This window comes from Chaetodon trifascialis, chromosome 24 (genome assembly GCF_039877785.1).
Source record: "Chaetodon trifascialis isolate fChaTrf1 chromosome 24, fChaTrf1.hap1, whole genome shotgun sequence".
Classification (NCBI taxonomy): domain Eukaryota; kingdom Metazoa; phylum Chordata; class Actinopteri; order Chaetodontiformes; family Chaetodontidae; genus Chaetodon; species Chaetodon trifascialis.
In genome coordinates, this window is record NC_092079.1 from 11,139,336 (window position 1) to 11,152,525 (window position 13,190).

The following is a 13,190-nucleotide window of genomic DNA, read 5'->3' on the forward strand; positions in this document are numbered from 1 at the left end:
CATTTTATTCTGCAGGTACACATCTCCACAGCAGCTACGTGAACCGACGAAGAGCTTTTGTTCGAGACACCGCAAGCCGAAACTCAAAAGTCAATTATCTGCGTGTGCTAATTGCTTGCAAGTAATCTGTAAATTGAGCAATCTGTTCAAGCTTTGGGATCCAGACTGTATAATCCACATGTGACACAGACCCACAGAGGAGGACGAAGAATATCTGTTGCCTCAGAGTGTGTGAGGCTGTGTGTGTGCGTGAGGCGAGGAGAGGAGGCCGTCACAGCTCTTGAGCAGATTGAGTCCTGGGCCTGATGGACTTCCGTAGATCGATATACTATCAGTTCACCCCCCCCACCCCCTCATCTCCACACAGTCCCTCACTCATACACACACACGCATACACACACATGCACACACTTCTGTCCCCTTTTTGTCTTGGAGGAGTTATTGAAAGCAGATAAAGTGTAATTAAGGCTGGTTCCGTGATAAATATGCGCTCGTCCTTTTAATTGATTTTGCTGCCTGCGATGGTGAAGGCCAAGGTTGTCTGTGCTTCACATGTAGGCTACGCTCACACCACTCGTAGTCTTCCTCTCTTTATCACAAGAGTTAATGAAAGTGGCAGCAGGGCTGAGCAGTGCTAAACATGCAGCCAGCCCTTTAATTGATCCGGACTTCCTGCCATGCGCGAAGCTAATAAATGAGACGTTTAATGTTACCTGCTAACCGGCGAATTTCGGTTCCTTTAGCTCCTCTCACCTCCGTCACTCTCCTCCTCCTAATCCTCGTCGTGCTCCTTCACTCCCTCACTCCGCCTCCCACGTTTTTTGGCTGATTTTCAACACCTCGGGGTTCAGTGATGCAATACATGTTAACACAGCAGAAAGTCTGACTTTAATATGTTACACTCTGTCCGATGCTCCTTCAGCCGTGATGTAAAAAGCTGACACCTCAGCTAGCTAAACTAAATTCTGCTGTTTTTCTGGGTGACTGTCAGCGCGGTTCCTCATGCTAGCAGCTGGATGCCATATGCATCTGCGCGCCCGTCCCTTGGGGATTTTACCGCATTTGTGTGTGTATGTTTGTGTTTTTTTAGGGGAGCGCAGGTGACAGACTGTGGCCACGGCAGCCAGTTAATGTGATAGATATGATGAGGGTCAGGGAGCACGAGCTAGTACACTGAAGCTGTGATCCTGCAGTGTACATACACACGGACACTTTCTCAACCGCCTGACATGTACCAGATGACTACAGCACTCAGAGGAAATGCACAAAAGAAACACACACCTCATTATTCATCCGTCTGACAACAACCACACACACGCTCGCACGCAAACACCTCTTCTCTCATATGTTCGTACGTCTGCACACCGCCCCGTCACTCACACATACCTCAGACTACAAACGGCGCCTAAAACAGAAGAAACATGCGTGGCAGCGTGCAACACGGGAGCAGAGCAGACAACCTGTTAGCTGTGCTTAGATGGGTTTCCAGACAGGTTTCAGAAATTCAGAAAACTGCATTCAAATCAATCAGGGAGGAAAACAAAATGACTAAAAACGATGATTTTTGGAGGAAATGTTGATGTGCTGCACTTGAAGGAGCTTAAACATGAGTCATTGTTTGAGCTGAAACACTTAAAGAAACCGAAGCCGTGTCTTAAGTCAAAGCACTGAAAGAAATTAAAGTGCTGATCGGAGTCGAAGTGGGAGCCCGAAGACTCGGCGCCGTGCTGGAAATGTCATTTGAAGTGTTCGCATTAAAAGGTTAAAGTGTTAGAGCAGTTGGACGTGCTAAAAGAAGTTCATGTCAGCTCGAGTGCGAGTTCAAGACGTTGAAGTGTCAGCTGATGTGTGGGCACAGACGGGAGTCAGAGTGTCAGTGAAGGCAGCAGCAGGAGTCACACTGGTAGAGCTGGGTACTGTTAATGGTATTTCTTAGCAGCAGAGCCTATGCTGTGCTTGAATGTTAGCGCGCGAACCAGCGTGCTTTGAGAAATGCGACCAGGAATCCAACGTTTGTGGATGTTTGAGCAAATAAAAGCTTTAATAATGACAATAATCATAGAGATATTAATCTGTATTAATCAAAAGCATCCGTCTGATCATTCTCAGGTTCAGCCCTGTTACAGACATGAAAGCAGTAATCTGACGCGCTCGGAGGGACGGCCAGCGCGCCGATGTTTCGCCTTTGTGTATCGAGATACGAGCAGCGAGCCGGGCAAGCTCATTGGCTGAGCACCAGCAGGGTGTCCAAAGAGGAAAGCTGCTGTTTTCATGTCTAGATAAACGGGAGCGCTCTCAATCAGGGATTAGATTCACGCTGGGCATTACGGCGTGATCCCTTAATTTTAAAGCATTAATGAAAGGCATGTTTGTGTGTTTCTGTGTGTGTGTGTGTGTGTGTGTGTGTGTGTGTGTGTATGTGTACATCCCCTCATGCCATATCTTATATAACACATGTATTAAAGCAGACGCACAATTACAAACAGCAAGTGCAAACATGTCTATGATGAGTGTGTATGTTCACCTGCTGTCCTGCCTCATCACAGAGGCTACGTCCTCTGTCACGGTGTGTGTGTGTGTGTGTGTGTGTGTGTGTGTGTGTGTGTGTGTGTGTGTGTGAGCAGAAGCCTGTGTGTGTCAGCTAATGGTGTTGCGGGAAGATGCACAGCAACAATGGGAGTCTCCAGCTTGTCTTTCTGCCCCCGCACACACACACACACACATGCTCTATTGTGGGGGTAATCTCGCTCTACCTAGATAAGTGGGTCACTATTTGTGCAGGCAGCGTGTGTGTGTGTGTTCATAAACACACTGTTTTTACGTTTGCAGCTCTGCAGAGTCGATACGTCGGTAATAATTGCGGGAAATTTATGCATGGCGCTGTCAGCGTGTTCGAAAGCATATATTTACTCTGTGTGTGACAGAGGGTCCACTGGGGAGTTGGGTGTGGTGGAGGGGGCTTGCTAAGGAGCGGGCTGGTGGGCGGGAGCTTTTTAGCCATTAGTACTGGTGACACAATGAAAGTGACAAGGCAGAAGGACCTAATTGCACCCTTCTTGTCTTTAGCGATTTGGGGCAATTTCTCTCTCCCGCTCCTCGTGTTCGAGCGAACAGTTTGACGGCGTCCTTCTCCTCCTTCCTTCCCCACGTTCCTCTCTTCCTTTTTATCCGTTTTCCCCCAGGGTTGTTGATTTTGCCGACGTAAAAATAGAGCCTTGGCTGACACGGGGCAGGGATGGAGGGAGGGGGAGGGAGAGGTAGACGGATAGAAATATACGTAGAGTGAAGGAAGGACAGCGGTGTGTGGTGTGGCTCGGCGTCCGGCGTTCGTTGTCTCTTTTCTGTCTGCGCAGGTGATTGATGGCGGCGTTGAATTGTTTTGCTAATTGGCGACGGGCCTCCTCGGATTCGCATGCTGTTTGTTTAGTGTCTGTAAATGTAGACGCTGTTCATTCGCTGCTGCAGCTGTTATGATCATATTGACTGAATGAGTCTGTTTGTGTCTGTTTTTTTTTATTCTACAGGAAATCAGCGATGTACTGAAAGGAGCCTTGGACCGACTTCACGCAGACAACAGCCCTGCTAAGATGAGCCAAGTCAACTTCAGGTACGAGTGTGTGTACAGGTGTATTTACGGATGTCTTAGCGGCAGCAGACGGATCAAACGGTAGCCGGGTACGGCGCAGTGACGGAGACTAGGATTAACACTCCGGTCTTTGTTTGACAGCCTGACACTGGATTAAACCGTCTGCTGTGTGACAGTTGGTAGGTGCTGGAGCAGCGGTGAGCGAGGGAAGTTCCTCCATGAGCAGAGCTTATTGTAATTATTACTACACACAGAGGCTAAAAGAGGGCGTCTGAAAGAGTTTTTTAAATGAAAATTCAGTTTAAAGCAGGTGTGTACAGCCATGTTTTTGGTCTAGATGAGGCAAGGTTAGCTTGTGGAGCTGCACCTTCAATATTGTATAAGTCATGTCCATGGTGTTGACCTTTGACCCCTATGGAGTGAGATAGGTTAGTTGTGTAATGAGTAATCATATATTTATTCAAATATTTAACATATATTTATCTTAAATTTACTTTTTTTAGTCTGAGTTTTCTGTCAATCAACTACTTTCTTTAATTATTAATTAATTAACCTGTTCAGTCACTTCAGAGAGTGTTAGATATCGACTTCTTCGTTATTTATTTGACATGCGAACTTAAAAACTGTGTGTGTGCGCGTGTGTGTGTACAGGTGAATGAGGGGATGTGCGTGGGTGTGCACATCTCACCATTGCAACCTCCACTTTGTTCCTGGGCGTGCACTCGCAGAACTCGGGCATGATGGGAGTTTTATCTTCATTTTTCCGGGCTGTCAATCAGGCAGTAGCTCTGGCAACAGTTAACCCCTCCATCAGGACCTTTCACCTGTCTCACGCTGCAAGTAAAAGATCATTTTCCGCCGCCCTCCGCAGCCGGCTGATTTTCCGATTAGGAGATTGTGCTTTTAAAAATAACTCCGCAGAGAATCGCGGGTGCTCAGGAAGAGACTTGGCTGGAGTGGCAGATGGTGATTTTTCAGGGTTTTACAGTGCAGCGGTGTCTCGACAGCACTGTGATACAATGGAGGCACGGCTCTTGCAGATAGTTTGCCATGGTAACAGATGGTTGGCGGTTGAAGAAGCCACGGCGAGCGAGCGAGGGCACATTTTCAGCGAGTCCCGGCCGCGAGTTTGTTAGGCACTCAGCCTCGGTTGATGTAGAGGAAGTCAACCAAGAGTGGGAGCGCCATCTGTCTCACTCCTCGTTGCTCTTTTCATCCGTCCCACTGTCCCTCGCCTCTCTCTCTCTCTCTCTCTCTCTCTCTCTCTCTCTCTGCCCCCCCCTGTCAGTGGGATGCTAAAATGGGTGAGCGGAGCTATTCTGCATATTAGCGTGCAGCTCTAACAAGCGACTGCCGCCTCTGATGAGCTTGTTTGTGCTGCCGTTTGTTTTTTATATGAATGTAAATGGACTGAAGCTCTGTGTGTGTGTGTGTGTGTGTGTGTGTGTGTGTGTGTGTGTGTGTGTGTGTGTGTGTGTGTGTGTGTGTGTGTGTGTGTGTGTGTGTGTGTGTGTGTGTGTGTGTGTGTGTGTGTTTGTGAATACATCAGTATCATTCAGGACCAGCTTTGTACCTGTATGCGTCCTGTCCTGGCCTCATTGTTTACCATCACTGAAAGCGCGTTTAAAGTGTGTGTGTGAGCGTGTGTGTGTGTGTGTGTGTGTGTGTGTGTGTGTGTGTGTGTGTTTGTGAATACATCAGTATCATTCAGGACCAGCTTTGTACCTGTATGCGTCCTGTCCTGGCCTCATTGTTTACCATCACTGAAAGCGCGTTTAAAGTGTGTGTGTGAGCGCGTGTGTGTGTGTGTGTGTGCGTGTACGCGTGTACGCGTGTGTGTGTGTGCATTTCATGGGCCGTTGTAATTTAGATGTAACTGTGTTCTCTAATAGATGTAAATTTGATGCATGTGTGTATCTGTGAATTCAATTTAGGGGAATGTGACTGATGGTGTTTGTGAGCGTGCAATAGATGTAGCAATAAGAATGCAAATTGGATGTGTGTACGCGGACGTGTGTGTACAGTATGTGTGTGACCCCGGCAGAGGTTAACGAGAGCGGGCTGACAGTGACAGAGGAGTGTGTTGTAATGATCCCAGCCGGTCCTTGGACTCGTGTTTGTGCACAAAGCACGTAAACCTTGAACTTCTCCGCCTCTGTTTCCAGAGTTTTTCCTTTTTGTGTTGCAGCTTTGTAAAAGCTACGCAGGGAAACTGTGGAGGAAATGTACGCCATGTTCGCGGCCTCCGCCTGAGATTGCTCTTTTCTGAGCATTCTTCATAGCCTTCTCACGCGCAGTTCAGAGGCTGAAGGAGAAAAGTGGATGTCTTAGATGAGGAGAGACGTATTCTTCTGAGGATATGCGAAGGTTTTTTTCTCAGCTTGTCTCAGCAGGCAGAGGCCGGTTTTGATGTGGAGCAGTGAAATTCTGCTCAGATACAACAAAGCCTTCATTGACATTGTCTCAGAGGGTGGTGGCCTTCTCACCACCTGGACTTACCTTTCCAGTGGTTGTCACACTCTGCTTCTCCATCCACCCCGCTATCTGTCTGCTGCAGCCCACATCTGCCATTGTCTTCCTCCTTGCAGGTGTTTTCACTTCATTGAACTTAAACTGAATCAACAGAAATGATCTGTACATTTATTTCTACATGCAGATTGGGGTCGCCTGCGATCCCCCGTCATGCAGATCCCGGCCATCAAAAGCAGCCCCCTTCTTTTCCATCTGCAGTCGGGTCCTCCTTGTTTATCCGCTGTTAAAAGCCGCAGTTCAGGGCTCTGCAGAGATTATTAGAGGAGCTCATTCTGTTTCATCTCTATCTGCCCCTCTATCTGTCTTTCCCTTTTATCTCCTGCCCTCTTCTTTTGTCCACCAGGTAGATTGGTATTTGAGAAGCAGGTAGATAAAGGGTGAAGTAGCCACCTGCGTCTCTCTCTCTCTCACACACACACACACACACACACACACACACACACATTTGTCTGATGTTTGGCAGGACGACCTGTGGACTAATTTCCATCCCTTTTCTGTGTAGTGGAAGAAAATGCTGATGGATTTTGAAGAGCTTGCTCACAGAAAATCTCAAGTGTGTGTGCAGCTGTTTATTACTGTATCAGGGTCATGTGTGATATATGCTCCTCATCTATAAAGATGTCTGTCTGTGTGTTTTGTTGGCAGCACCCTGACGAGGGCGGTGGAGTTTCCAGGTGACTGGGGTCCCCTGGGTATCCATGTGGTCCCCTACTGCTCCTCTCTCAGTGGACGGTAAGCACACACCCACACTAACGCACACATACGTGCACATACGGATACACACTCCCCCCCCACCACGTCCACTTGAGATCAATGAGACATTCATAAAGAAAGGCAGATGGCAATGTTGACTCATAGATATGCATAAAGGACTCAAGTGCTGGCATGTAATCATATATGTGTTTACTCCCATGAATTCAAGGACTCTGGGCCTCCACATCAAAGGCATCGAACAAGACAGTCGCGCCAAGAGAGACAATATCTTCCAGGAGGACGAGTGTATCGTCCAAATCAACGACACGCCGCTCCTGGACAAGACCTTCGCGCAGTAAGTGTGCTGAGGTGTGGATGAGCTGGAGGGCGTGTGTGTGAAAAAACAAGGAAATGCCGCGCAGGGGTTTGATAGCATTTTATTAATTCTTTACCAAATCTGGTCGGCTTTCAACAGAATATATAACTAAATCTGTCAACCTTCTGTTGGATGAGAAAACACGAACAGCGCAGTTTCCTGAAAGCTGCCAAGTAAAACCACGCCTTGATTTGCCGGACAAAGGCAAAGGCTTCCAGACACAAGCCCACATTTCTAACCTTTAAGTCACCCGATTTAATTATTGTTAGCTGCTAATCCATGTTCCCCACCTGTGCATACAACCTGAGTACGAAACAAAATGGAAACAGTACTTTATTTTTGCACAAGCTGTTTTTCCTGCTCCAAATCCTGGAGGTCCCACTTCAGAACCATTAAACTGCCGACCTTAAAATCTCAGTGTGACGTACTTGAAAGTTCACCTGGAACATCCTGACTCACCACGTTAACGGGATGCAATCAGCCGGCTCATTTCACCAGACAAGAGCCACCTCTCTGTTGGTCTTTCAGAGCTGCAACAACACACACTTGTGATTGCAGAGCGGCGTTTTCTCCGCTGACAAAGCTGAGTACAGATGAAAGCTTGTGGAGTGCAAAGTAACCAGGCAAAGGCGACGTGCAATTTGGGCATTTTAGCAAGTTATTTAGCAGCAGTGGCTGTCGATGGCAGCTAGAAATGAGAAGCCTGCTGCCCGAGTGTTTTGTGCATCAATCTCGATCATTTGCTACTAAGAAATGATGAGTGGCGATGAAGATTTGTGTTTAGCAATGCACATATTTGGCTAACCTGGACTGGATCCAAAGTGGAACGAGCTATGGAAACCAATCCCGGAAATGTCTACTTCTTTAAGCATGAGGGATGTGATTAGGAGCTGAAAAGGCCTTAAAGAGCAGGACAATAACGTCTTCCTTGTTAATATGTGCGTGTGTGTTTGTGTGTGTGTGTGTGTGTGTGCACCCTGCCACCATCGTAACGACGACCTCACTTGTCACTCACTTTGGCTCCTCAATCAGCCAAAGATAAATCCTTCCCATTCTCCGCCTTTCCTATCTCACCAACACATCTCCTCTCACAGAAGAGCGTAAGTGCATGTGTCTCCTTCTTTCTCTCTATTGCTAATTTTTTCCTCTTCCCAGCACACACACTCTCACACACACCTACACCCCCCCGTCCTCATCCTCTCTCTCCGTTCCCTGTCCTCTCTGTGGTGGAGCTGAATAGGTCCATTTAACCGTATCCCACTGCGTTGTCTGTGTTGTGTGGATGTTTTGCTGATAGTAGTCTATTAAAGCGGCAGTAGGAGCCCGCTGTAAGGTCTCTCCCATCTGACGGGGACCACAGTGTCCCAGACCAGCTGGAAGAGTCACTCCATGCTTGATCCAAGTTGAAATACAGCTCCATTAATGACGCGCAAGCTGCATTCACTCTCCTCCTGCTCCGCTTTCCAAATGTCTGCGTTCTCCGTCTGTGTTCCGCTTGACTTTCCTGGTCTCTGCTCCTGTTGTGCAGTTTTGTAATGTTCCACAGCACGTTGGCACAGAGTTTAGAGGGATCATCTTATACTTTAGCCACAGTCAGACACAGGCAAAGATATTGCTAATTGACTGAATGTTCCTCGCATTTCTCTAGGTCACAGGAAGTTTTCCGTCAGGCCATGACCTCCTCCTCCTCCGTGCATCTTGAGGTTCTCCCCGTGGCCAGCAAGACTCGCTACGAGAAGAGCTTGATAGGCCAGCTTTTCACTGCCGATGGCAAAGACCCCTCTGCAAGAGCAAAGAGTCCGGCAGTGGTCCGCGCTAAAACCGAAGCCCAAGCGGAACCCAAAAAGGAAACCAGACTGAACACCAAACTAGAAGTGAGGCGACAAGAGACGCGTGCCAAGACCCCAGAGCCGACTGCAGTGAACACGCCAGCAGTGGAGCTCCAGTCTGGTCATGGCTCCTCAGAGAGAGTCTCTCCTGCACCTCCAGCCAGAGCAGTGAGCGACTCACCAACTCCCAGGACCCACAGCCAGAGCCCCCTGGCCAGTAAGAGCCCTGCTCAGCCCAGTCTGGCCAACCTGACCAGCAGGAAGGGCGGCAAGAGGATAAAAATTGACTTGAAGAAAGGTAAATGCACAGTTTTTACCCTGATTTTGGGTATAAATAGAGACATGAGGATGCATTTTCTTGTCATGGGTAATAGCACAAGACAAACTGTGTGCGTGTGGCATTAACCTGCAAAGACTCTTGTCCAGCTGCACTGTGAGCGGTGCAGGATCAAGGGCTTTTGGAGCTTGACGGGGACTAAAAGTGAGGACATCTCAGCCTCTGCTGCTTCAGTTCTGACCATTCACAAATTTAAAAAGTGCATTAGTGGATCGCTGGTGTACCTCTGTCTGATTAAGAATGAATATATAGCTGTTGTTTTTAGCATTTTGCAGCAGCTTGAAATAGTTTGTGCTTCCTCTTTTCCCTCTCTTGTCCTCTTACTCGCTCAGGAACTTATCAAGATCATCCACAGGCTCCTTTAGAGGACATCTGTGCTTACTTCTACTGTAGCTTTTATCTTCCAGGTTTGTTTTCCTGATGTAACACCAGGTGAACTCAAAGTTGCGCATCAGCTGATTTGAAAGTCTCAGATGTTACACTCTCCACCGGCACCTGGATGTTTTTGAATTATTGATTTTTCAAATGCAGGCAAAGAAGAAGTCCTATTTAAATGTCTGAAGCACTGAAAGCAATTTTAGAGAATATGTTGAAAGTAGCTTTCCATTTTTCATTTCTTATCTCGCCGTGCAACCTTAGCGTACCGTCTGGTTGTTTTGCTTGTAGATTTTAACCCAGACTGAATCAGTCTGGCTTCCCACCAGCCTTATCTCTCATCCCTCTAAAACACATCAGTGCCGGAGCGCTGATGTGTCGATAGCACTGGAATGGGCTTGTAGGACTGTGAATAGGCTCTGTTCTAGCAACCTGTAGCGTTATGGGGCGTTGAAGGGATAGCTGTAATTCTTCTACACACACGCACACACTTGTTACAGGTGCCCAGAAAAAAGCAAGAAGATACCAAGATGAAAGGATAGAAGACATGAGTCTCCACACTCTGCAGCTGCAGTGCAAAGCTCCATTCACCGCTGTTTTATTGTTCATTTCTTTCTTTTCCCACCACCTTTTCATCACTCCTCCATCCTTCTTTTGTGTGTTTTTTTTCCCCCAGCCTCCCTCTATCCCTTTCACTTGATGCGAGATCAGAGCAGAGGATATTATGGGGTCTCTAACACCCTCTCCCTTGGCAACAGGCTCTTTCTCTCCGTGATTGACAGGCGGTGAGGTTTAGGTGCGCTAATGTAGGGCAGGCAGGGGCTTAGCTTGGAGACCAGATAGCATCGCTCACCGCCTTTAGTATGCCACGCCGGCTTTGCTCTCCCTGCGCGCACACACACACAGACACACACATGTGCACACACACACACGGAGCGTGACACATTTCACTCATGGCTTGGGGCTTGTGAGGCCGTGAAAACGGGAGAGGGTGGAGGCTCGGGGGGTTGATGGCTCGTGTGTGTGTGTGTGTGTGTGTGTGTGTGGGGTCTCAGAAACACACACGCACACGCTTGTAAATGTATACACACAGATAAATGTAGGCTCACACCCATAAGGAAAATCTTTGTGGAAATCACGTTGCATCCCCAGGGAGGGAAGCTAGAGAAGGGAATAATATCTCTCAGGTTTTCTTTCTCTCTCTCTCTCTCTCTCTCTCTCTCTCTTGCCCCCCCCTTCACCTCTCTCCCATCTTCTCCCTCCACCTCCCTTCATCAGCCACCGTTCAGCCTGCTCACACGTGAAATTAAAGGCAGAGTCTGTCTAATCCGGCTAGGGGTGAAGCCTTCTCCCGGCAGCTCAGAGACTGAGCCAGGCAACAAACCCCCAGAGGAAAACAGGCACTTCAACAGTAGTTAATGTGGAGGAAGACGCTGAAGCTGCAGGCTGGGTTCAGCAGGACAGCAGAGAGGGAAAAGATTAAATTAAAACAAAGCTGGAAAGACAAAATGTCTCTAATACACACCGTGATGCTTTGCTTTGTTCCCGCAGGAGCAGAGGGTCTGGGCTTCACCGTGGTGACCAGGGACTCCTCGGTCCACGGGCCGGGGCCGATCCTGGTGAAGAACATCCTCACGCGCGGCGCAGCAGTCAAAGATGGCCGCCTGCAGCCTGGAGACCGCATCCTGGAGGTGAGGCGGACCTCAACCTGTTGAGCCACAGCTGGGGAATAACATCACCATCAGTGGCAGGGAATTGAGCTCTGTGGCACCCCTGCTGGTTGAACTGAGTAGCTGCACTTTCCTGAGAAAATGTCCAGTGAAATTGTTCCTTTGAAAGTTGAGGTGGAGGCAAAAAACTCTGAGAATATATCCAAGACAAATAAAAGCGGAACTATCATGAGAGGTAATGTCAAATTAAATCAGAAGCTGTAATCCACTCTGATGCGAGCGCGTTGTCTCTTTTTCCGTGCGTGTGTGTAGGTGAACGGAGTAGACATGACGGACCGCAGCCAGGAGGAACTCGTGGCCATGCTGCGCAGCACCAAGCAGGGCGAGAGCGTGTGTGTGGTGGTGGCGCGGCAGGAGGACATCTTCCTGCCTCGGGAACTGGTGAGAGAAAAAAAGCAGCATGCACGTCCTCACGCAGCCGTCTGAACCTCCAGTGTCCCGTCTCTCATCTCCTTTGGTCTGTCAGTCATTTCAGCTGCTTTTGGTCGTCATTTGTCTTCCTTGGTGGTCTTCACTCTTTTTTTTCTCCACATTGTGTCAGTTTTTCCCTTTTTCGCAAACCTCTTCAAGCCGATGCCCCTTTTGCCGTAAACGCCACGCACGGGGCACGCTCCGGCCTTCCTGTCCCATCCTGGTTTGTTGACACAGTGATGCTGCAGGAAGTCACGCACACACGCCACAGCAGCCCCGCAGGAAACCTGTGAGCATGTCCGTGCATGTTGGCACGCCACGGGTGTTAAATGACCGTTTACCTGCGGTGGCTGACGGGGTCAGAGGTCGGCGGTCGGGCCTGTGAAACCGACACAGCTCGACTGTGCCTCAAGGCGGACATTTTACCAATAAACACGCGCTCTTAAACATATATACACGCAGCCAGGTGGCCCCATGAAAGTCACCCGCTCTGTGTAAATGATGTTTTCAACCGTGCGCTTCTATTCTCTCCCCTCTGTCCTCTGTGGTTATTCTGATTATTCCCTTTCCGCTACTTCAAAGAGCTCCCCAGAAAGACACGCGGGGCTTTGTAGTGACTGATGCATATTCACACCTGCGCGCACACACCCGCGCACACAAACTCTTAAACACCTAGTCCTTGATAAAAACTTGCTCTCACGCACACACGAGTGCACACGCGAACACATCACAGGATTTTTAAACAGCCAAGTTACTGCTTCCGAAAATAGTTTGCCCTCATTAATGGCCCAGCAGTCTTGGCATAACAAGTGCACTTTGAAGAGCCTCGACAGTCTTCATCTAACACTTGCTTGTATTTGTGCATTCGAGACTTAAAGCGAGGCGAGGGGGGGGGGGGCGGGGGGGAGGCAGAATGAGAGAGAGCCCTCACTCCTGTCGACGCTGAAGTTGTTGGTGCCCCGTGAGATCTGGCCCTTATCTCCAGCTCAGTCCTCCACCTCAAAGACGGTTTGATGTCCCCTAAGCAAACACATGCACACACACTCCCATATTTACACACACACATGCACGGCCGCCCAGAGATTCTGTGTCACTGCATCTGGATGCAAAAAGCTAATTATTACATAAATACACAGAAACCACCACAGAGAGAGAGAGATCATCATTAAAAGTAGCCAAATGAGCACAAGCAAGCAAACACACTCACACAGATGCGATACCACAACAAGCACGACACCTTCCAAAAAAAACTACACCCGACTGCATAACACCAACCGAGAAATCATTTCTTCTCCCCCTTGCTCGTTTTAATTGCCGCACT

The 13,190-nt window shown here is 48.5% G+C and overlaps 1 protein-coding gene across 1 annotated transcript in view; it reads left to right on the forward strand.

The window, feature by feature from the left end:
* Window positions 1-13,190, forward strand: part of pard3ba (par-3 family cell polarity regulator beta a) — a 125,900-nt gene that overhangs the window by 32,483 nt on the left and 80,227 nt on the right. Inside the window, exons 5-10 of the mRNA XM_070957669.1 lie at window positions 3,525-3,607; window positions 6,764-6,850; window positions 7,041-7,166; window positions 8,836-9,314; window positions 11,280-11,419; window positions 11,711-11,839. Of these exons, the coding sequence (XP_070813770.1) occupies window positions 3,525-3,607; window positions 6,764-6,850; window positions 7,041-7,166; window positions 8,836-9,314; window positions 11,280-11,419; window positions 11,711-11,839 (1,044 nt within the window). The remainder of the gene's footprint in view (window positions 1-3,524; window positions 3,608-6,763; window positions 6,851-7,040; window positions 7,167-8,835; window positions 9,315-11,279; window positions 11,420-11,710; window positions 11,840-13,190) is intronic.